General features: G+C 50.7%; 1 protein-coding gene across 1 annotated transcript; it reads right to left on the bottom strand.

Annotated features, from left to right (window-relative positions):
* Positions 1–278: 278 nt before the first annotated feature.
* Ripk4 (receptor interacting serine/threonine kinase 4) lies at positions 279–22,728 on the bottom strand. Its single transcript, XM_032900350.1, has 8 exons — positions 22,492–22,728; positions 14,108–14,399; positions 10,393–10,541; positions 8,608–8,657; positions 6,540–6,698; positions 5,700–5,803; positions 4,295–4,559; positions 279–2,639 (listed from the first exon to the last, which is right to left on the bottom strand). The coding sequence occupies exons 1-8, from the start codon at positions 22,671–22,673 to the stop codon at positions 1,480–1,482; spliced, it is 2,361 nt and encodes a 786-aa protein (XP_032756241.1). The 5' UTR covers positions 22,674–22,728; the 3' UTR covers positions 279–1,479.
* Positions 22,729–23,422: the final 694 nt, after the last annotated feature.

The raw sequence follows: 23,422 nt of genomic DNA, 5'->3' as shown, positions 1-23,422 counted from the left end.
TGAAATTATAATTGACACAATCTGGAAGTATTTTGGATGTAAAGTTAACATGAGAATAGTAAATCATTTAAAAATGCAAACACCAGTGCTGGAAGCTCCTCCCACCAGATCTGCTGCATCCAGAAAGATCGATGCCCTGGGCCATCCTCTGCTTCCCAATCTCCCCGGGGCTGTGCTGTATCGATGCAACCTCCCCAGACCCACGGTACTGCCCCAGACCTCTGGTTTTCAAGAAGCGAATGATCAGAGCTTATTGATAAGAAATAACAGTCTGTGGATTCCAGAAGTAGGTGAGTCCTTTATTGACATCAATCAATCGACATCTCCCAAGGTCTCTGTGTCTTTTTTTTACACAAGAGCGGGGAGGCAGTGAAGGCGAACTGAGGCATATTAAAACATAGCCAGCTCCACTACTTCCCGTCATGAAAAGGCATCCTGTCCACGATTCATGTCAAAGTACACAGTACATTAATATCATTCTGTGCCACACGCCATGCTACAACATGCGTCTGCACACGGGTCACTTCTACAGTGAAGTGTTCAGAACACAGAAGGTACAACAAAGGCTATCAAATCTGACTTCTCAGAGCATGACCATCTCTAAAGGCCACCCTGAGCCACATTCGTCAGTGGCTGGAACACGGCATGAGTTGCCCCAGGGCAAGTCAGCAATGCCCTTGGCACAAACCATCACTTCACCAAAAGAGCCTGAAAAGGTGAATTGTTTGACTAAACAATTTTTAGTATAAAACCCATTTACAAAGAATTTTCCTGTAACATATATATATATATATATATATATATATATATGGCTCTGATGTTTTAGGTGAGAACTCAACAGGGAAAGTGGGGGAAAGAGGCGTGGTGACCTAGACATCAAAACTAAAAACAGAAACAAAAAAACAACCCAAATGAAACAGTGTTTTCACGCTGGTAAGGTTGTTCAGTGTTAGGACCAGCCCTGTGGTTTTATAATCATTCCCTTTCTAGACTCCATCAATCAGATCCTCAGAGGTCTCAAGCAAAGCTATCATGTCACTCATGTATAAAGAACCCACTATGGCTTCAGAGACAGATACTCTGCCCATCGCAACGAGAAGACAAAGGACACTGCCCTTCCCACATCTCTCCTGAAGACGCCATGTGCCAAGCAAGCGGAAGTGGCTCGCTCTGGGACAGAGGGCACATTCTTGTATAGGCTTTGTCATAAAAGGCCTGCATCAGCGGCCATTCAATACCACAGTGACATGACACCAACCTAATCCCATCCGATATCAGATACTGGCTATGCAGGTCAGCAGTTGGTGGTAGGCAGCCTCTGCCCTGGCTGCTACTACTGCCTTGTCCATTAGCCTCTGCTTGGTCAGTGTATGGGCAGGCCACCAACAGGGTGAGCAGTGTCCCAGGACCATCCTGTCCCCATGAGGGAACAGGGATGGACCAGAAGCCTACACGGAGCCCTGGTTCTGTGGTGGCAAGCTAGGTCTTGCTGCGTCGGAGCAGTGTGGCAGTAGAGCTCTGGCCTCCTTGGAACTTGAGACTCTGCAAGTTAATGTGTGCTCCATGTTTGAGCAGTATCTCCACAGTCTGTGAATGCCTGCCCTGAGCAGCCAGGTGCAGTGCACTGAGGCCCTGCTCATCAGACAGGTCAATGAGGTCAGCACTGACCAGCTCTTCCACCACCTCTGAGTGTCCACGGGCAGCAGCCAGGTGCAGTGCTGTTTGATTCAGGGGCCCCCGAGCCAGCACGTCAGCCTTCTCCTCAATGAGCAGCTTGACAGTAGCTAGGTGTCCATTCCGGGCTGCCAGGTGCAGGGCAGTGTAGCCCTCTGAGGTCAAAGCCTCCTTGCCAGCACCACGATGCAAGAGTAGCCTGGCAGTACTAGTGTGTCCAGTCTCTGCGGCAACATGCAGAGGTGTCTGTGCCTGCAGGCTGCAGATGTTAATGTCAGAGCTCAGGTCTATGAGGATGCGAGCCACACGGTAGTGCCCCCTCTGAGCAGCCAGGTGCAGGGGTGTCCTACCATCTAGTGTCTGGGCATTCACACTCACCCCAGGCTGCTTGGCTAGCAGCTTAACAATGGGCAGGTGGCCCTGCCAGGCAGCATAGTGCAGAGGCAACCAGGCATCCTTTCCCTGCAATCCCACGTCCACACCACGGCGGAGCAGGGTGCGAACAATGTTTTCCTGTCCATGCTGGCAAGCTACATGCATGGGCGTTCGGCCCTCGAAGTCAACCTCATTGACAGAAGCATTCTTCTCTAGTAGCAGCCTTGTGCTGGCCTCATCCCCATTTTGGGCTGCAAAGTGCAGGGCGGTCCACTGGTCTTCATCCTTGGCATTGACGCTGGTCTTCCGGGCCAGCAGTAGCTCCACAATTCCACGCCCCCTCCTCTCCACAGCCATATGCAGCGGTGTAGAGCCCTTCTTGTTGGTCAGGTTGGGGTTGGCATTGTTAAGCAGCAGCCACTTGACACACTCCTCCTGTCCAGCCTCTACAGCCAGGTGCAGCAGGCTGGCGCTGCTGTCCAGAACCAAGTCCACGTCTTGGGGCTGTAGGATCTTCATCAGCTTGTTAGTGTCTCCTGACACGATGGCATCCACTAGCTTCTTTTTCTGGATGTCTGTGGGGCCCAGATCTGCAGGGAGAGGAGAGACAATGTCAGAGGCCAGAGTAAGGCAAACACTATAGAATGTGGGCGTCTAAGGCTTGGGGGCTGAGGTCAGGTGGATGACACCTTAGGGACTCTGAGGAAGGACGTCCAGGGTACATCTCTTATTTGCAGGTCTTTAAGCATCTACCTTGGGTAGTATAGTTGATGTCTCCAAAGCGTTCCTCTGTTGATTTGTAGAATAAAACCACTCTAGCTTGTCTATGGTTGGGAAAACCCTCCCCCAGCATCAGCAAGACTGTTCACACTCATTTAAAAAGAGGTGCACCAGAAAGGAAAGCCAGTCAGGAACACAACATCCCCAAAGACTTAGACCTGCAATACACTATTCCTGGGGGCCTCTACTGGCCTACAGAGCTGGCTCCTGGAACTCGGAGGAGCACAGACTCAAAGTGACACCCCTGTTATGGGGACATCACATAGGGTGTTTCTGAAATGATTCTCAAAACTAAATTTCTCAGAACGCACTGCCCAGTATTCACAATGGAACTTCTACTGAACCTGAAAATCCACTGCATTACTGGAAATCCTGACTCCCATAAATAGACTTTCCCTCTGCAGGTAGAACACTCTCTAGACTGTTTTTACAGAGCAGTGGAGGTCTGGGTGGTACTAAGGAGACAGACCCGGACTGGTGTTTAAATTCTACATTCCTTTTTCTTTGTTGTTTTGAAACAGGGTCTCTCCATGTAGTCTTAGCTGCCCTGGAACCTGCTTTGTAGATCAGGCCGACCTCAGCTCACAGAGATCCTCCAGTTTCCGCCTCCCAAGTGCTTGGATTAAGGACATACCATGACTGGCTTAAACATTACGTTCTTATAGGATGGTAGTCATCTCTCGGACACGAGGACGAGGCATCACCAGAGAGGGCTAAGCCCGAAGAGAAGATTTTAGGACACATCTCCCCGTGGCAGGCAGTGACACGGCTGTGGCTGCTGGGAACTTAGCTCTGACTGTCCTTTTTGACTCTGTTGCCCACTGCTTGGCTAGAATCAAACTCGGTTCTCTCCGCCTATCTCTGCAAGGCATTTCCTTAATGTTCAAAGGTCTTTTACCCAACATTCTACTGGAAAAATCCCTGCGAACTGGTAAGACCTCAAGTCTTTGCAAGTCATCTGCACTTTGCCTCCCTTGTGCTACAGCCCAAATGGAAGTGTCCGTGCCTTACAGAGGAGCCGCGGCACCCCAGGTGTCAACACCTCACAGTCAGTCAAGCCAGCTTGACACAAGGGTATCCATAAACACAAAAGCTTGGGGCAGGGGTTATCTGGAAGTGTCTGAGTCTGAGGCAGAAGTAAAGTCCCCAGGGGTCACTAGTTTCACTGGATGGGACTTGGGCTTTCCAGGTTGCAGACTTGAGACCAAGCTCTGCCCCAGGGCTGACTCGGCCTGGTGATGTGGCTTATCCTCCTCAAACGTTAGACACCCAGCAGAACCATACTACTGACGTGGGACTTTCTGGATCTGTGTTTTGAGCCCAAACTATGGTAACACCAAAAGCTCATCGGAGAAAACAGAGAGAAGACAAGCTTTACCAGGGAAGAGACCCTGCACAGTAGTTGCTCAGACTCTAATATGCAGGTGAGCCCCACACAAGCTCACCGGTGCTCACAAACACTTACCGCCCGTCGAGGCTTCCCGCTCAAATGACAGTGACAGTGACCCTCTGGAGGAAAAGGCGGAGTCCACGGAGGACACCCCCGAGAGCCTCTTGCCACTACTGGACGATGGGAGCTTGCATTCTGAGGAACTTCGGCTGAGCTCCTCGGGGCCTTCAAGAGTCTGGGAGATCCCAGAGTCCAGCTGTGACAGCAGCTCGGAGAGACTGCAGTCATTATCGAAGGGGGGAGCAGAGGCGCGCTTGAGGCGTGAGGACTCAGGCCTGGCCTGCAAAGGCGGAGAGGGTAGTAGTAAGGACTCTGCTCCTCAAACCTCCATGTCAGAGCACAGAGAACAAGACAGGGGGGACCAAAAACTACCGGGGCAGAGGTGGAGGTCCCATGCACTACCACGGACAAAGAGCATCAAGAAGCCCTGAGACTCACGCAGGGCTGCAAAGAAACCTCACGGACTTCCCTGGCAGAAAGAGAGTAACGACTTCACAAACATGGAAACGTCTAACTACATGATGCTCCTACCCACTCGGGGGCACTGTCTAGGCCACAGGCAGTCCGGGTAAGCTGTGAGAGCACAGGGCAGGCAAGGCCAGACCCGGGGGCTACCCATGACAGGCAGCCCAACAAGAAAGGAAAGTACTTAGGCTGGGGTTCTCCCTTGCTCTGACAAAGCGTCAGACTTCTCAGGAATGTCTTGGAGCTATGAGAACGAGGTCACTGGGGGGGCGGGGGTGGGGGGAGTACAGGTCTGGTTGCTTCAAGAAAAGCGGATTTCTAGTAACTAAGTCTGAGGATTGTTACTCTCTCTGAGTCCTCTTCTGCTGTGGGAACCACTGCCTTACTGTGCTCCCACTTGTGCACTAAGTCATGCCTACTTGCTGGCTACAAGCATATATCAGAGGTAGGTTCTGTCTCTTTATTGCTGTCAGGAGAACCTTTGCCCCCAATTCTCACCTGTCCCACAGCTGTTCTCCCCAGGAGACGCTGTCCAATGTCAGAGAAACCACCACCACCTCACCACCACACCTAACCCTTACAATGGAGTTCCCTGCTTCAATCGTTACCCTAGAGGCATTCAGCTAGCACTGCCTTGGGTGCTTCTCACCACTTCTGAGTAGCCACAGACACTCGTAACACAAACCATTCATGAGCAGACTGTGCTGAGATCCTCAAGCCCCACCTAGCAGGGGCCCAGGAGGATGGGGCCATCTGCCCTTTGTGGTTCTCTATCTATACTTATCAATCTCCAGTGTGCAGAGCAGACGGGGGACTCCCATGGGATTGCACGTCTGGGAGCAGATGGTAGTAGGACGGGCTCAGAGGGAAATGGGGAGGAATTTTCAGACAAGATGTTGGATAAGGAAAATCCCACCATAATTGGAGCCCTGAAGATGCTGCCGGAGATGCTCACCTCACTCCTGGGCTCTGGAGAACTTTTCTCACCCGGCTCATGAGCCAGGTCTTTCACCTCCTCGTCAGGCTTTTCACAGAGGTCTTCGGTTTCTGAGGTAATTTCTTTGAGAGAGAAAACAAAAGGGGCTGTCATTAGATAGAACTCCTACATAATTCTATGGGGACAGAGGCAGTGACGCCCCAGTCTTGAGCAGCAGAGGACCTGCCCAGTACCACTGTCAGTTCGTAGAAGACACCCCAGGCTTCACTAGAAGACAAACCCAACCACCATCCTGAGTGTCTGGGCAACCACCTGCCAGGTCTCACCAGGAGCAAAACAGGTCCCTCTTAGTAGCCTGCCCGACACAAAGGGTTAAAGCTATCAGGGCTGGCAGGTGAGCCCCGTCTATTCATGTCGCCCCAGATCCATGTGAAAGGCAACTCTATCAGGTTCACTTTTTTACCCCAAAGGCTCATCTGCCTATGAGGACAACACCCTAAGAGATGTGAAAGAAAACTGCAAGCCTTTAGTCTCCTCCAGCTGCCTAAACGTACGCCATTGCACCTGCACTTACAATCCAGGATTCTAGGCTCCCTGGAAGCCAATGCAGCCTGCTAGACGAGGTGGACACTGGGTCTGCCTGTCTCGTTCTAACAGCCCATTCCAGCCCTCAGCACTGGGCAGTCAAAGTAGGGGATGGGCCAACCTGTTAGTGGTGGGTTTGTTTTATCCCTGTCTCTGCACGCATTGTTCCCCCCCTGAGCTTGACCCTCAACCCTGTCCTGGTCATCAACCCTGTGGCCTGTGACAGTGGTGAAGCCGTCACATGGCGGTGATGAGACGGGGAAGGGCACTCACCTTGGAAGGTGGGCCGCACCTGTGGGTCTGCATGCCAGCACCGTTGCATGAGCCCTATCAGGCTGGCACAGGCTCGCGGCCGGGGTCTGCAGATGGGTGGCAGCTCTGGGCGGTGGCCCTTCACCACTTTCATCATGATGTGTAGGATGTTCTTCTCATCTGCAGAGGAGAAACAGATGTTCAGACTTTGAGAAGCAGGAGATGGCTTCTCACTTAGATGTATGGACAAGTGCTGGAGACACGCTATGACTTGCCCATCACCTAGGATACCACCAAACCTGGTAAGTTTCCCTTTCTAAACCTGGAGTTTTCTTTAATCCATATTTTTATAGGATATAACATTCTCTGTTTTTCTCAGTTTTACGAACTCATGGACACAGACTCGGCCATTATGATTACCAACCCTAATTGGAGGGGCTCAAGAGGGACTCTCAGTGGGTGACCTTTGGCTCATCTTAAACCATGCGGCCCATCAGCCACTTGTTCCCACGGGCATCTCCCCACCCCTGCATTCCAAGCACACCCTGTGGAGCAGCAGGCACCTATTGGCAGGTATGGAAAATTGGCCCACAGTCACCATCGGCTGCCAGGGTTCCACACTGACACTTTGTTCACTTTCCCGTTAAGTCTTGTGCAATGCCACTCTCTTCCGTGTATCTGGAGGTTACTTCCATGATAACTCAGCCTTCCAAACCCAGCAAGTTTTCCAAATGCAGTGAGAGTCAAGAGAACACCTACAAGATTTGTTGCTGCCAAAGCAAGCTTGATGGGGTCTACGTGACATCTGAGAAGTCCTGCTCTGGTCCCTCTACCTAGTAGACAACAAAACCCAAGGGCCTTGATACACCACACACCTGACCCAAGAGTCTCTGCTAGACATTGGACAAGTTCACGTCCGACAGGTAGGCTGTCATGCTGAAAAGAATTTGGTATGTGGACCTCCATGGTGGGGAACACAGTTAAAAGAAAAAGCAATATGGGAAAAGACTGGAGAGATGGCCCAATGGTTAAGAACACTGGCTACTCTCTCAAATGATCCTGGTTCAGTTTCCAACATCCACACAGCAGCTCAAAACTGCCTGTAAGTCTAACTCCAGGGAATTCAGAAGAGGGCATTCTTTTCTCACCTCCCTGTGGAAGCCACATACAGGGCACAGGCATCACTTGGGCAAACACAAATACACATAAAATTAATGTATCTTTTAAAAGAACAAACAACGGAGGACAGGAACAGAATAGAACCAAGCTTCCAACATCCCCTAAATCCTGCTGTGCTTGGAGGATCTTTTCTCCACCCTTCCCCGTTTCTGTGCCTGGTATGAGCGTGTGACTGTGCCAGAAATGGGGCCTCTGACTTAATGATATCTGTCTATGGTACTGGAGACTGAACCCAGGACCTCAAATATACTGAGCATGATCTCTGTTTTCAAATATCTTTTGTCATACCCCACAGTGCAAATAGCCAGGAATGTCATAAAAGAAAAGAGACTTTTCTCTTCCCAATGTGGCTAAAAACGACTTAAGTTTTATAAACCTGAGTTGCCATGGTAGAACTTCTGGAGAGGGGGCAACCACGTGAATGCTTTCACTGCTATTCACAGTGTGTTTAGAGTAGTTAATGCAGTAGATTCGGTCATGTGTGTTTCATACCATTTGTTTTTTAAAGAGAGGGAAGAAGGAAGGTGAAGGAAGGCTATCTTCTTATAAAGACTTTTAACAGCACAAAACACTATGCAGCATCAAAGGAAAAAGCTGCATATGTTCCGATGGTCCCCCCATTGACCTGTCTGTATGAAAGGAACACAGCAGAAGGGCCAAGCCCCACCAATAGGAACTTGATGAATGGGAAAGAAAGTCCATGCAGGTGTTTTGTCAACCTTCTGCAAAGAGCTGGCTGTGGGCCTTCAGTGTATTCTCCAGGTGGGTGTAAGGCACCTGCCCTGAGGACAGGCCCCAAGTCTGGAAGCCCAGATGGAAGCCCAGAGGAACCCCGCCCGGCCAAGTAGAGGCACTGAGGGGCTGAGAAGGTCCAAGCGCATGCCCACTGGTCTTCATGCAGAGCGCTTACCTGAAAATGGCTTCTTCTGGGTAAGCACGCCCCAGATCACGATGGCAAAACTGAAAGAGAAACTAGGTATCAGTTGGTGCTGCAGCCTCGGGTTTGATAAGAATTTCCAGGCTCTGAGCTGCCATCTCACAGGGGCACAGACCAAGTACTCAGACATCTAGGGGCACTTTTGCCCCCTGCTCTTCTCTGTCTTGGCTTCAATCCTTTAAATCCAAGGTCAGGTTCTGTCTAAAACATTCCTCTAAGAAGCCCTGGAAGGCTTCAGCAGAGCGTAGCTAAAGAAAATGTATACAAAGTACTAAGAAGCAACAAGCTGAGCCCCAAACCCTCTCAGTTACTAAGTAAATTTTTCTAGATACATTGAAAATGGTCCAATCAGGGTTGGGGATTTAGCTCAGTGGTAGAGCGCTTGCCTAGGAAGCACAAGGCCCTGGGTTCAGTCCCAGCTCCAAAAAAAGAAAAAGGAAAAAAAAAAAGAAAAAAAGAAAAAGAAAATGGTCCAATCTTAAAAAAAAAAAGACTGAAAATTGAGCCTAACTCATTAACTGGAAAATGCTGGTTCAAAAGTTAAAGCCAACATTAAAGTAAACAAAGTTCTTGACTACCCCCAAACTCTGCAAGCCCTGACTCGTCCCCAGAGGCCCAACACCGGTACATTGGCTTCTGTCAAACCAGTTAGCTGGGCCTAGTGACAAAAGACAGAGCTGGCTGCTCCGGCCCTTTCTTTTCCGAAAGTCTGCTGGAATGGGACCCTCACAATCTCGGGAGGGGTGGGAAGTAGTTCTTAGGTACTCAAATCTTGTTGTCAGATCCAAGGAGAACTCCATTTCTCCAATTCCGATGGTTGGACAAAAGCCAGCATTAACCAGGAACTTGTGAAGCAGGTTCCCCTCAAACAAAAGGAGCCGTTTCCCTTATCACTAGCAGAGGGGACAGCTGGCCATCTGTGGTGCCTATTAGCATACCAAAGCTCATGCGGGTCTCTAGGCTCCTAAGGTACACATTAAAGCCCAGGCTGGCATCCTGCGCTTCTCGCCTCCTCCCCTACCCTAAACTTGTCCAGCTCTTTCCCCTCAGCCACTCATTCTCCGTATAACCTTGTTACGTTCCCTCTTCGCTCTCCCCCACCCCCTTCCCTCTTCGCTCTACTCCTGCTTCTCTTCTGGCCAGGTCCAGTTAACCAGCCACGTTCAGACTGCTACTTTCTCTCTCTGCTCTGGAATCTTCCAGGTGCCTTTGGCTGCTCTCTCTCATGTCTACCATAAAAAACAAAACACCAAAACAAAACAACAAAAAACTTCCCTTTAACCATACCATGAAACAATCAGTCAAGGTGTCAGTTTATACCCTGGGGACCGAAAAGTGAGTTGCTCACTTTGGTATTCAGACGAGTGTGAGCTTTGAGGAGCACAAACCCAGACACCCATGGCTCTGCGGGCTACTCAAAGCAGCAGGTTCTTCTGACAGACAAGTAATAAAGCCCATGTTCCATGAAAATGCTGTATCATATCCAAGCACTGGGCTACAGCTCCTTTTTCTAACTACTTCTGCACAGCACCAGTCAGCATCGCCCACAGGAAAGAAGTCTTTCATGCACCTGGGGAGCAGGTACGTGCCAGCTAAAATCCCCAAGTCCAATAGACACGCACCATTTGCATGTGCTTCAAACCCCATGGCTGACTGGCACCCCCGAGCCTTTCTGCAAACTGCCGTTCAGGGCAGGAAGCAATGGTGAAGCTTAGAGCTCTTAGCCTGGCACGTAGGGCATGGCGACATAGCACGCACCTGTATACATCATGTTTGGTGTCAAACAACCGGCTCTTCTCACGAATTCGCTCTGGAGGGAGGTAGGCGATTGTGCCAAACAGGCCATCCATGCTGAGGTCATGAGAGTGGGACATGCCATTGCACTTGGCCAGCCCAAAGTCAGAAATCTGTAAAAAGCAAGCCAAAGGAGTCACGTCAGCCTTAAAGGGGGCCACTGTGGCATATCTCCTGCTGCCACATCAGATGGTGGGTCCCCAGCGCATGCTCTAGGGGCTCACCCCCAAAGGGAAGGGACGGCTCTAGACCACCCTGTCTCTAAGCAGGCAGGAAGCATAGGGATGCAGAAGGGCCAAGCCTGGATGTACCGTCAATATAAACTTGATGAATGGGGACAAAAGACACCATGCTTAAAGAATGGAATTCACCTGGAGAAAAAAAACTCAGGAAGAATGACAGCCAGCCCTGCTTCCGTAAGGCTTCGCATCCACCCTGGTGGCTGCCTGTCACAGTCAGCATGAGGGAAGGGAAAACAGCCTTTAGCTTTCAGGCAAAGGGAGCCACGTGACGGGCTAGGGCATCTATCATCTATCGCCAGTCCGGTTATGCAACCTTCCAGCTGGGGCAGCTACAAGTGCCAGCAGGTCCTTTAAAGCGCAACACGCCTTCAGAGAGCTTTAGAGTGAGCAAAACACACGCCTCATCACCTTCCGGGCTCACTAGTCTACTCCAGACATGGTGTCCCCTCCCTTGGTGATGAAGTCACTGTCAGGACCCCCATCTCTACTTCCAGAGTTCATGAGAAAGGCGGGTTCCCCACTGGCAAAGGTGTCCTTGCAGCTCAGACCTGCAGGCAGCTCTGGGAGTTTTCCTTTTCTGCCCACGCCACCACATCCTGGTGCAAACCAGACCCTCTGAAGCACTGTGAATTTGTAAGACCCAATTCAGCACCAAGCAGCCTTCCAGTGCACATACAAATGGCCCCTTTCCAGTCTCCTTCAAGGCTGATGTCGTTTCAACCCTTTTAATTCACCCCTGGGCTCATCTTCAAACACACCCTGACAGTAACAGGAAGTGGGCTGAGTCAGGATTCTTGTTTCCAGACCGGCCATACCCATGAAGGGAGCCTACGGCCTAGTGTCATCAACTCCGAATCAGGAAAAGTGCACTTCTGTTTGTTTCCAGCTTTTTGTCAGTGACTAACTTTACTGGTAACAGCCGGGCACCACACAACAGCAGCTTTTGCCGCTCCTCTCAGGGTGGCTGAGGTAAGGCGGTGGCCTCAGCATCTCAGCTTTGGGACAAAGTCCCTTCGTGATGATGAAACACCTTCTCTTCAGGGCTCCACAGCTTTCAGCCCAGCCATCCGGCTGGCACTGTAAAAGTTACAAGTGCCATCAGGCTGAGGGGACAACAGCCTGCAAGGGAATGTCAGCCCAGAATGTGTCAAGGGCATCCCTTACCTCCTCAGTGAACAAGCATTAAGTGCCTGCTGTGTACCAGGTCCGAAAAAAAAACACCTAGATCAGTCAGCACCCAGACCTACAGAAGACTAGTGACAAACTAGTGACAAACTAGGTACTGGGACATCACTCTGTACTCCCAAAGGGGCGCTGTGTGTGTGTGTGAACCCTGACCCTCACTCATCTAGATAGCAACCCGGAAGTAAAGTGTCTTTACTCCACTTCTCAGCAGAGTGACAGAGCTGGGCGTGTTGTGTCCTTGTCCCAACTCCTGGCTGCACTCCCAAGGGTAACACTTGGAAGAGGATGGTACTGTGCCCCCTCAGAAGCACACCACAGCTCTCCCAAAGAGCCACACACCTCTCAGGAGAGGAGGGCAACATACAAGGGAATGAGACATCAAACACTGGCTGCACCTAGGGACTCTACAGAGACCCTGGGAGGAGTGACTTGGGCTACCCCAGACTCATGGTCCTCGAGATGGTGCTGGGTGTATACTGACAGCAACCCTGGTTAAGGCACATGTGATGTAGACAGCTCCCACTCCGTAGTTCTTAAAGACACAGGAGCTTTCAAACACCACCCTCTACTCAGCACTGCCTACTGCTTCCTTCACCCCTTCTCAAATGCCCCGAGTTTTGTGTGATTTTTCTGGGCCTCCTTCTACCTCAAGTCTACTCTCCCCTGCCTTTGCATGCCCTGCTGCAGAGAGAAGCAGAGCCTGCCCCTGTGGAGGCCCCAGGTATGCCAGGGGCTGTCTGCACCTTCTACCTTCACAAGCCACCTAGCTTTCTGTGACTGTGGTGCGTAAGAGGATTTTCCTGACCGTGCTGTGTATGCATGGGAGTGGGTGGTCAAGAGCTCTGGAAGCTGTGATTTCAACTCCTGCTCTAGACCTGCAGCCACCAAGCAGTTATGGGCTCCTCTGCTCTGTGGTGAGGCCTGACCCAGGGTAGGGGTCTGTTATTATTTTCCTTTTCTGGTTTAAGTTTCACGTACGAGAGCAATGTTTTTATGACGCACTGAGCCCACAGGCCCTGCTCTGCCTGGGAAGAATGGAAGCCAAGCCTTCCCGGTCATGTGGAAAAAGAACCCAAGAAACCCAGGCTACGAGAGGACGCTGGAAGCCACCTTGGAGCTGGCTCACATCGAGTTGTGTGACATGTTGTCGCCCTTTTCAGGATACAAAGGCCACGGCTGGGCACTGTCTACCGAAGCCACAACGCACAGCAACTGTACGGAGCGGAAATCATTCTCTCTGCCTGGCTGAGACTGAGTCTACGAGTGGCGTCACACCAGTCACACAGGTCACCGTGTACTGAGTCAAGCTGAGTGTTACGATGGGCCTCCTAAAAGTCAGGCCAGCAGGGAGGGTCTGGGAATGCTATACAAGCGGACATGTCTCAGCAACATAGGCTGGGTACACTGTTCCTCGCGTGAACGCTGCTTGCTCCAGGGCTGTCTGTCCCTCTCCCTCACTCCGTCCATCTGCTTCCTTGCACACAGAGGAAGGAGAGTGTGACCAATACCGTGGGCCCATGACCTGGGCTCCCCAAGGCCATGTGCATGTCATATGAGAAAAGTCCACGAAAGGTGCTGCCCGTGGTGTTGAAGCAGAGGTGTTCAGAGCAAAAACACGTCCGAAGCCATATGACCCAGGACAACCTGTCAATATCTATATCCAGGCAGGCGGCACCTGTCTCCTGTATCACTCCTCACACTCTATTTTATAAATTCCCAAAGAAACAAATTCCCAAATCCTGTAGGCCTCATATCAATGACTGCCCACAGCTTCCTAGCAGAGGACAGAGATGAGTAAGTCCTCCTCGCAGCCTGTGTCTAGAATATAGCACCTATTCCACAGTACCAGAATTCTGAGGAAAACCAGCTTCCATTATCAGAGGACACAAATTCTCACCACTTCACAACCCAACTTCTGATGTGATTTCTCAAGACAATAAGCCTGGGACCCCTAAGTCCCTGATCCGTTTCAGGGTGCTCAGAACCTAGAACGTACCAGGATATGGGGGAGAATCCCACGGTTTACAGGGGTTCCCCTTCCAGGTACCTATCATGTGCAGATCGAGTGTGACCAGCTGGGCTCTCCAGTAGGTCTTACAGTGAAAAGGGCCCTGGCTTCAAGTTCTCTGCTCCAGGAACAACCACTTCTTCTCTCAAGCTCTATTCCAGAATCCCAGACCATCTAGACAGAGCTCTCCCTAAGGCGTCCCGTGTCCTGGTTGCCCGCTCCCCAGGGCACGTGCTGTCCCTACCTTGACATGGTAGTGGGCATCCAGCAGGATGTTTGCTGGTTTCAGGTCTAGGTGCAGCAGTGGCGGGGACATGCAATGCAGGAAGTTCATGCCCACGGCCGTCTCATGCACAATGCGGAAGCGCAGGTCCCAAGGCAATGGCTCCGAGGCCAGCAGCTTCTCCAGGGAGCCTGTCTCCATGTACTCCATGACCAAGCCAACAGGTTCCTGGCATATGCCATACACGGGGAGAATGTAGCGGAACTTGGCCATCTCCATCTTCTTAGCTTCCTCCAGCAGCTCCGTGCGTTCCCTGAAAAAGTTCGCAGACGTGAGGGCATGCGGCTGTCACCTAGCTGGACACAGAGCCACTGGCCAGGACACAGCCAATGATAAATGTACAGGTGTACAAAGTTCATTGTCACAGGATTAAACCCGCCTCTGCACCGGGGGTCACTGTGAGGATAGAGCCTGGCGGTTATCTGGATACCTACAGGCGACATCATGTCCCTTGTCTGGATAGAAAACTGCTAGCTAACGATCCAAGGACCTTCACTCTCACCTTCTGTTAATCCCAACTCTTTCACTAACCCAATCACTCCTGGATCTAATCCTGAATGAGCCTCTAGCAAGAGTCGGCCAAGGGCCACATACAGCTGTCCACACTTTCTACTGACCACACAGTCCATATTCCTCTAACTACCCGTAAGTGGGCAACAGAGGCACTCCATATGTAGCCATCACTACCGTCTACACCCAGGACACTGTCATCATGCCTAGCAAACTTTAATCACCCACCAGACCCCACGGTCTCCTGTTTCTGAATCCGGGTACCCCAAATGAGTCTCCACCATTCTTCCGTGTCTGCCTTACTTCATAAGGCATTTTCAACCCCATGTGTATTGTTGCACACATCCAGGTTATATTTGTGCGGCCAAGCAATGGTGTAGGAATATACTACATCTCGCTAATCCACCCACATGACTACGGACAAGACTGCTTGTACTGATTAGGTTTTTTTTTTCTTTTTTCTTTTTATTTTTTTGACAACTTGACATGTCTTGAGTCATCTGAGAAGGAACCTCAATTGAGAAAACGGTCCCATCATGTTAGCCTGTAGGCAAGTTGGTGGGGACAGAAGGGGCCAAGGCCACTGTGGCAGATGGCCCTGGATTGCACAAGAAAGCGGCTGAGCAAGCCGTTGAGAGCAAGCTAGGAATCACTGCTCCCCCATAGCCTCCACTTCAGCTTCTGCCTCCAGGTTCCTCCTTGACTTCCCTTTACAACAGCCTGTAACCTTTAAGATGAAGGAAACCTTCTCAAATTTCTTTCGGCCGGTACTCTATCAGAGCAACAGAAAGCGAACTATTCTTCTTGTTTGCTCTTGAGAAGAATGTCTGTAAAGCCTTCGTGTTAGTTCTTCTGGGTATCTGCCCAGAAGCAGAGCTGCTGGGTCATGAGGCAGGTCTATGCCTAATGTCTAGAGAAGCTGTGGTGTCCGCAGCCTGCTACTTCCTAGTCAACGACCTTCCACTAGGGCTGTCTCCTCACACATTTAGGCACCGTCTGTGGCAGAGACGGCTGCAGCATGGGCTGCATTTACCAGCCAGAGCCAAAGGTTAATTCCATGATGTTTGTTCAGATGACAATTGCTGTGTAATGGTCTGTGCCTGTAACAGGGGTCAAAAGTCTCAGTGTACACTCAGGGAAAGGCCTCATCCCAAGAGGGTGGGACTGAACTACATAGGATCCGGGTCAGTGTCTCTCCAAATAGACACAAGGAGGTACTCAGGAGGCTGGGAAGAGGTTCTCATGCCAGGGCTACAAAAACTGCTTTCTAGTAATAGAAGAACTCCTTAAAGGAAACTTCTAGAACCACTCCTAGAGAGACCTGTTGGAGCTGGGAACTGGGCAACCTTGGTGACCACATATAGGCCTGGTAGGCTAAGGTGCCTTGGTGCCTTCCCAGAAGGCAGCAGAGTAACCTGTGTCTCACTGGGTCTTCATTAGTTCCCCGTTGGGACTCTTCTGGGTCTAAGTGGCTGCTGGGAAATCACCAGGTACATGCTAGAGGACCCAGGATGGTGCTAACAAGCCACTTCCAAACCTGCCCTCCCCCTCTGAATTGCAGGAGGCTTCCAGGCTTCCCTGGCCTCTTGTAAGGACAAAAGCAGGCAAGTGGAGCTACAAGAGCACCAAAACCACAGCAAAAAAGCCTCATACGCTGACAGCTGAAACTGCCACAAATTCTAAGGGCTGAAGAGTTTACCCCTCTGCCAACCAGCGCCAATCCTACCTGTACGTAACTAGAGCTTAATCCTTGTGAGCCCACACTCTGAGCTTACTGCTGGAGTGACAGGCAACAGACCCCTGGCTAAAATGAAGCATCTGGAAGGAATCACTAAATGACTTCAGAACAGAGTCTAGCGTGGTGTGCTGTCCCAGCCTTCTGGAGACGCTGCTGAAAGCAGCCAGTCACTGGAATACAGGACCAGCCGTGAGATACTTGGAATGGGTGGACAAATACTCTCACACCAGGATCTTGTCCACTGCCTCTTCCAACAGGAGGCAGAACCCTGGGCACCACGCTCGCCTTGGACAGGACAATGTGGAACAGGCTGGAAGACTCCTGGTCCTGTTCCTGTTCCTGTACTCCGCAAGTATCTGAAAAAACAGTCCAGTGAAGAGCTAGATACCCAGGTTAAGCATTAACAAAATAAAGGTGGTACTTGAAGGAGAAGATCGTATTTCTTGGGCTGGGCTCCTTTCTCCCCAGGGGAAGGCAGGAGCTGAGGACCTCCCTGTTCAGTCCTCAAACACAGCATCAGAGACCTACTCTCGGCTGCTGCTTGGTCTTTTGTGTGAAGAATAAAAGTTATAATTTGTAGTCCCCCTCTCTTCCCCCCCCCAGGTCATTTTCTTCTATAAAGAGGCCAGCTTGCACTTTCCAGTGTGGGCATCCTTCCTGCCCAGGTGATGGCCCTACAGAGTGTAGGGACCTATCACCAAGTGAACTGAGAAGGTATACCAGCCCATCTCCACTCTAAGGAACCCATGTCTGCAGGCTGGCTACTGCAAGAACCCACTCTCTGGACACCTTTACTCAGCCAACCTAACCAATCTCTTTATTTGCCCAAAGATTTTAATACACACAGCTAAATTCTGCTGGTAGTTCTTGGTACCCACTCCCAACAGCCTTGCTAGCAGAAAATAGCTAGTTCTATCCTTCCTACCACTCAAAATTCAACAAGTTCACCCTCCCTGCCCCAGGCCCTTTCCAGAACACAAACCTCATTTAAACAGAACAGGGGCTGCTGAGCCCAGCACATTTACACACTCTGCACAGCAGGCTGGACATGACGTCACCCTCTTGCCCCGGCCGCATGCTTCAAGGCACTTAATTGGAAGCTGGCCAACTGGCCATTGTTTCCTGGGTCAAACATCAGTCATCTTCATGGTTGCATAACCAGAAAGCTCAGGGCAGAAGGGGCTAGCACTGAGGCAGAGTCGTGGGACATCCAGTAGAAAACCTTTCAAAGTCTTTATTATCTAATATCCTCTGAACTAAAACATTCACGACATTATCCTGATGCTCTGGGGACAAGCAGCCTGGGGCAACCTGTGGCCAGAAGCTCTGGCCTTTTGGTGTTATCAGGAGCACTTGCAGCCTGGGCCTAAACAGGGCCAGCTCCCAGCCTGGGAGAGGCAAGAGAACTCCAGTATACATAAAGTTCGTTTTATGTTTTTGGTTCTTATCATTTAAAATACATCTTATAGGTGACATTTCTTATTAGTATTGATAACAACATAAAAAGAACTGTACACTTGTAATCCTGACTATTGTTCTAAAACCTGGAAGGATTTTCCATCTTGTCCTAGCCTGGATGCCTGGGTGGGGCAGGATCACAGGTAGCAAGCCCAGGGCGTGCTCCTGGTCGCCAGTCTGTTCTTTCTGCTCACAATGAACAATGTTTCTGGGCCACAGAACCCACTGACTCAGGTTCATTAAAACACAACTTGATCTTTGCTTCTGCAGGAAGGCTGAAGTTACAGTTACTCCTCTCCTTTGCCCCTGGAATAGGAATGGTAATTCCAGTCTCTGAGGAGGAAGAGAAAAGATACCTCTGCCCCACTCTCATCCCTGTTTTGGGGTTCCATTTAGAAATCTGGGCCCAAACAGGCAAAGTTAGGGTTATAATTTCTAAAGACACTTTTGCGGGGAGGCATAGCTGGCTATTCAAGCTAGAACCTCCCACGTGCCAGGCAAGGTCCTAACTGAAAAGCTATACCCCCTCCCCAGCTTCCCTCCAAGTTTCTTTTTCTTTTTTTACCCAGACTGACCTTGAACTCATGTCAATCCCCCTGTCTTCATGATTACTGAGATTGCAGCTTAAGATACTTTTCAAAAGCATTTACAACAATTCACACACTTAACAGCCCATTTACACCAACTACATCTGGTCTCCCACCGAGGGAGGGAAGTGGTGTATAAGTGGAATGTCAGGGGTAGCTAATAACCACCATTTCTGGAAGGCCTGCCTCCCAGCTCGAGAAAAAGGGAGAGAGAGAGAGAGCCTAAGACCAGCTGTGAGTGAGCCTGATGCCTGCAGGCAACACAGGGTTGAGGGGGACTCTGCCACAGCTGCCAGGAAACCTGGGAAGCATTGCTGGGAGAAGAGTATTTCAGCCTCTCCGCTAGGCTCCTGCACACCAATCCAATTAAGTTCCCAGGAGCCTCAGAGGGGTTCCCACACTGCTATTTTTAAAACTGACAAGAATCAGGCTTGTCCAATTGTCAGCTCTGTAGTTACAAACCTGGGGTTTGCTCGGGCCCGTCCCAACGAGCTGAGGCATTAGTAGCTTTGGGCCCCTGTGCCAGGGACTTTGTTTTTCTGAGCTCCTCTTAGCTGGGAGCAGGGAGAGGCATAGAGCCCCTGGGTCATTTTGTTCTAAGATTGCCAGGCCTACTCTCCTGTACCTGTGATCTTCCAAGTGAGAGCCAGCCAGGGAAGATAGCCTTCTCCCCAAAGCCAGGGAACAGGACCCTCCCAAGACACCTGGCCCCAGGAAAAAGAGAAATCAGATGAATAGGGAAGTCACTTGTGAATTATGCTGCGGTCCTCTTAAGTGTCCCCACCTTGGCAAGAAATACAAATAAAAATTTCTATAAGTGCCCCAGACCTGGTAAGGCCCCACCTTCCCTGAACTGAAATGGAGGGTCACAAGTAGAAGGATAGGGCCTGGGCAGCTGCTGGGGAGCCAAGAGACCCCCGCCAGCTTAAAGGGTGAACAGCCTGGCCAGTGAAAATGGGACTGGCCTACCTATGTGGCTAACGTGAACCCCTCCCCAACCAGCAAGTAAAGGCCATAAATGACAGCAGCAAGCTATGCAGAAGAGGTAGATGTTCGCTGGCCTGGATGTCATTATGGATGACACTACTTCCAGTACCCCTGGGGAAGCACCACAATGGCCCCTGTTTAGAGGTAAAGTTATTAGCAAGGCTTTGTCATGAGGCCAATAGAGGAAGGCTGTTTCCTCCTGGCAAAGTATGGATGGCTATTAAAAACAAACAAACAAACAAACAAACAAAAAAAAAAAAAAAAAAAAAAAAAAAAAAAAAAAAAAAACCAAGGTCTTCTGCATCAATGGTTCTCAACCCCCTCTGGGAGCCACATATCAGATATCCTTCATATCAGATATTTACATAATGAATCATAAGAGCAGCAAAATTACAGTTATGAAGTAGCAACAAAATAATTGTATGGTTGGGGGCGGGGGGTCACCACAACATGAGGAACTGTACTAAAGGGTCGCAGCATTAGGAAGGCTGAGAAACACTGTTCTACATAGGCCGGATAGTCCTGGAGCTAGACAAGCCTGGCCTCAAACTTATAAAGGTTCCCGTGCCCCTGCTTCCTGAGTGCTGGGGTTAAAGGGATGGGCCACCATACTGAGCTTATTTACAAGGTAGCAAAGGCAACTCGTCCCTCCCCTCAGAAGCCCGCCAAACATACGGACGGCAAAAGACCCCTCAAAAAGCTTTAACTGCAAGAAACACGATTCACCTAAAGGTGTGTTAAAGAGATGGAGGAAATAACTACCCTCCTAGCGAAATGTATGTGTAATGGCAGGGAAGCCCTTACCTTGGGGAAGCTGCCTGCAGGCCCTCACTGCTAAGCCTGTATGTTTTCCACAGCTTTTCCTTTCTCTCTTCCTGCCACCCTTTTTGGTATACTAGCCAAAACCCTAAGCCTGTTCACTCTAAAGCCCTGGGCATCTTTCCACTCTCTCTGTGTCTGAAGTCCTTCTTGAGGTCCGCTGTGGAGCCTGCCTGCCCCGACCTCTCAGAAAACGGAACTTTTTCTTTTGTGTCCCCGCTGCTAAGACTGGCTTGTTGGTCCTGTTGTTTTCTCTCAAACCTCAAAAAAAGGTTCCTTGAAGTCCAAGTTGAAATCCTCTAATCTCTGAGGTTAGAATCCTGCAAATAAGACTTCCTGTCCTCTGGCTGGGGATGTGGAGGGGCTGCATACAAAGCCCCTAGGAAAATTCTGTTTCTACTTCGAAAGGTAATGCCTTGCAAAGGCGGCCAAAGGCAGGACTACAGCAACAGCCCAGGTAAAGTCAGCCTCCCTCTCAAGCTTCAGAAGCAACTTGGCTAGCCCGGGGCAACAGGCCCCTCAGGCAGAGCAGAACAAAGTGAATTCCTAAGCATTTCCTGGCCGAAACACTTTGTGACTTCCTAACACTGAAGGGAGCTTAAACACTTAGCTTGTCCTGGGTGGGAGAAGTCAATCCTACGTACAAAAGAGCAAGGGCAGCTCTGACCTGGTGGCCAAGTACTTCCTGCTGGGTGCTGCTGACCTCTACCTGCCTGCTGACATGCCACCACCTGCCTGCTTCAGGCAGGGAAGAAAGGCCTTGCAATTAAAGGACAAACAATTCAACACAGGCTCTCTGCAAGTGGGAAAATCCTGCCTTCGACCTGGTCACCCCCACCTTCCCCAAAAGACCTTTAGGACTGTACTGCACATTGACTCCAAGGACGCCACCCCTGGGGTGGTTCATATTGACCCTCCTATAATCAAATTCTGTCAAGTGTTTGATGGTGAATAACATTCACTCTGCCTAGAAAAGGATCTCACTAAGTCTCTGAGGGCATAAGAAACACCCACGCACAGGTTTTTGTGGGTGTTGTTTTGTTTTTCTTTTTGTTTTTTTACCTATGAAAAACTGTGGGCTGCTATTCAAAAATGGTTTGGATTTCACCTAAACAACCATAGTGCTAGTTTTCCTCCTGGCCTGAAGGAAAACTGGCCAGGGTCAGGGAGGCTTTACACAGCATGGTGAGCTGGTAGTGATTTTAGACACTAGTTCCCACTGTACTACAGTTTCTAAGAAAAGCTGGGTGACAGCAAAAGGCAATCAAGCAAGCAAACACAAACACAGGAGAGCTCTGACAGAGTCTCCAGGCTAGAGATGAGGCATAAAGGGAGAAGACTGAGGTCTCATCCGCAAACCATACTCCTTATTGCCACCCAGGCAGCCAGTGACACCACTCCAAAAGTAACGTTGGAATTCAGAGTTCCTGTGGCTTAAGGCTGGTCCTGCAAGCAGCTTGATGGAGTTTAAGAGGTATCTCTGGGTAAAATGCCAACATCACCACCATGTCAGCTTAATTAAAGAATAAGAACGGCATTTAAATCTGCCATTCTGAGGCTCATACATAACCTATCACTACCCGACGTAAACAGTGAAATCTGGGGAAAATGCTTTGGAAGAACTGCTCAGCACCTCACTTCCAAATTCACTCACAAACCACAATCGCCATAGCGTTTACCGGGGACCGCTCTGAGTCCTTTCCAATCGCTGAAACAATCCGCTAGGAGGGACAAAGAAAGGCCCAAGGTGCCCGGAGTCACCTGTCCAGGGTCAAAGAAAGCCGTTTTCTGGGTCTCGGTTTCCCATCCGAAGTCCCCGAAAACGAAGGTGTGCGGAGGAAAGCGGTGGGCGGAACCAGATCCCAGACCCAAGCGGGACGCGCAGCCCTGTAAGCCGCTTTGCGCCGCGGACGCCTCGCCCGAACCCAGCCGGTGCTTCCGAACAAAATAATTACGGTCTTACACCAATTTGTGCTCCGACGAAAATTACTAAGTGGAACTGAATCTAACTCATTCACAAAGCGCATAGCCCCACACGGCAATTTCTCTAAGCCCGGCGCGGACCGCAGCGTTTGGTGGGGTCTTGGACGAGCCCGACGCACCTCGCAGGGCTCAGGGCCACCGCTCCGGATCCCAGAAGCTCTGGAGCTGCGAGGGACCGGTGGCCCGAGTGCCGCAAACTCTCTTTCCCGGAGCCTCACATAGCGCAGAGCCCCCATCCCACCCGGACCCGCCCGGAAGCTGACCTGTCGTCGACGTGCAGACTGGGCGAGCACTTGATCGCGAGCCATGTCTTCCAGTGCACGTGGCGCACCTTGTACACCTGTCCGAAGCCGCCCGAGCCCACCTTCTCCCAGCCTGCGAATTCGCCCGCATCGAAGGTGCGCAACAGCCCCAGCGCCCACCGGCCCCGGCCCTCGCCCTCCATCGCGTGCGTATTGCCGCAGCCTGGCTCAACCGTGACCGCCCAGGTGCTCAGGTGCGCGCCCCGCCCGTTGACGTCACTTCCGACGCTATCCCTATTCCACGCCGGCCGGCCCGCCCCCCCCGACGCCTTCAAGGGAACGGCAGTGGGTTAGAGTCTTGTGCCGGGTGATGCGGAACCTTCACCAGGGGATCCGTGGAAGCCCTGCGCTCCCTAGGGCATGCGCTGTGACTGGGCAACTTTTCACAGCAGTTGTAGTTAAGTGCCTAGTTCACTTCTCACACTGCTGCCACTCTGCAAAACACAGCAAAGTATAGTCTCCAACTGGATGTGAACTTAAGATCCAATCTCCTGGCTTGATCAGGTTTCCCCGGTTATGCTCATCTTCGTTTGCGGACGTTAAATCCTACACAATGCTATCGTCTGGGTCAGTTCGTGTACCCCACACCAGTGGAAAAACAGAACATTCTGTGCCCTCCTGGGAGCCTTTTGCAACTGCGCTCTTAGGTCCTGGCCATCGCTAGTCTTTTTTCTCCCTCCCCTCCCCCTGCTGAAAACATTTGTTTATATTAGAGAGTTATATAGTATTCAACCTTTGGGACTGGTTTTCCACTCCTCTTGCGTCTTGTTTTTTCACCGAGCTCCTCATAGGAGGTAACTGGTTCTTTAAAATTCAATCACCCCTGCCCTATAGCTCAAGCCTGTAAATCATAGTTCTGAAGAAACTGAGGCAGGGGGAGTCACCTCAAATT

This window comes from Rattus rattus, chromosome 4 (assembly GCF_011064425.1).
Source record: "Rattus rattus isolate New Zealand chromosome 4, Rrattus_CSIRO_v1, whole genome shotgun sequence".
Lineage (NCBI taxonomy): Eukaryota > Metazoa > Chordata > Mammalia > Rodentia > Muridae > Rattus > Rattus rattus.
This window is presented reverse-complemented; position numbering and strand designations above follow the sequence as displayed.

Excerpts from the sequence above, each read along its gene's own strand:
- Ripk4 (XM_032900350.1), bottom strand. The coding sequence starts at position 22,673 with ATGGAGGGCGAGGGCCGGGGCCGGTGGGCGCTGGGGCTGTTGCGCACC. Across the intron at positions 10,542-14,107 it reads ATGCCCACTACCATGTCAAG|ATTTCTGACTTTGGGCTGGC; the intron begins GTAGGGACAGCA and ends TGCTTTTTACAG. Across the intron at positions 8,658-10,392 it reads ACCAAACATGATGTATACAG|TTTTGCCATCGTGATCTGGG; the intron begins GTGCGTGCTATG and ends TTTCTCTTTCAG.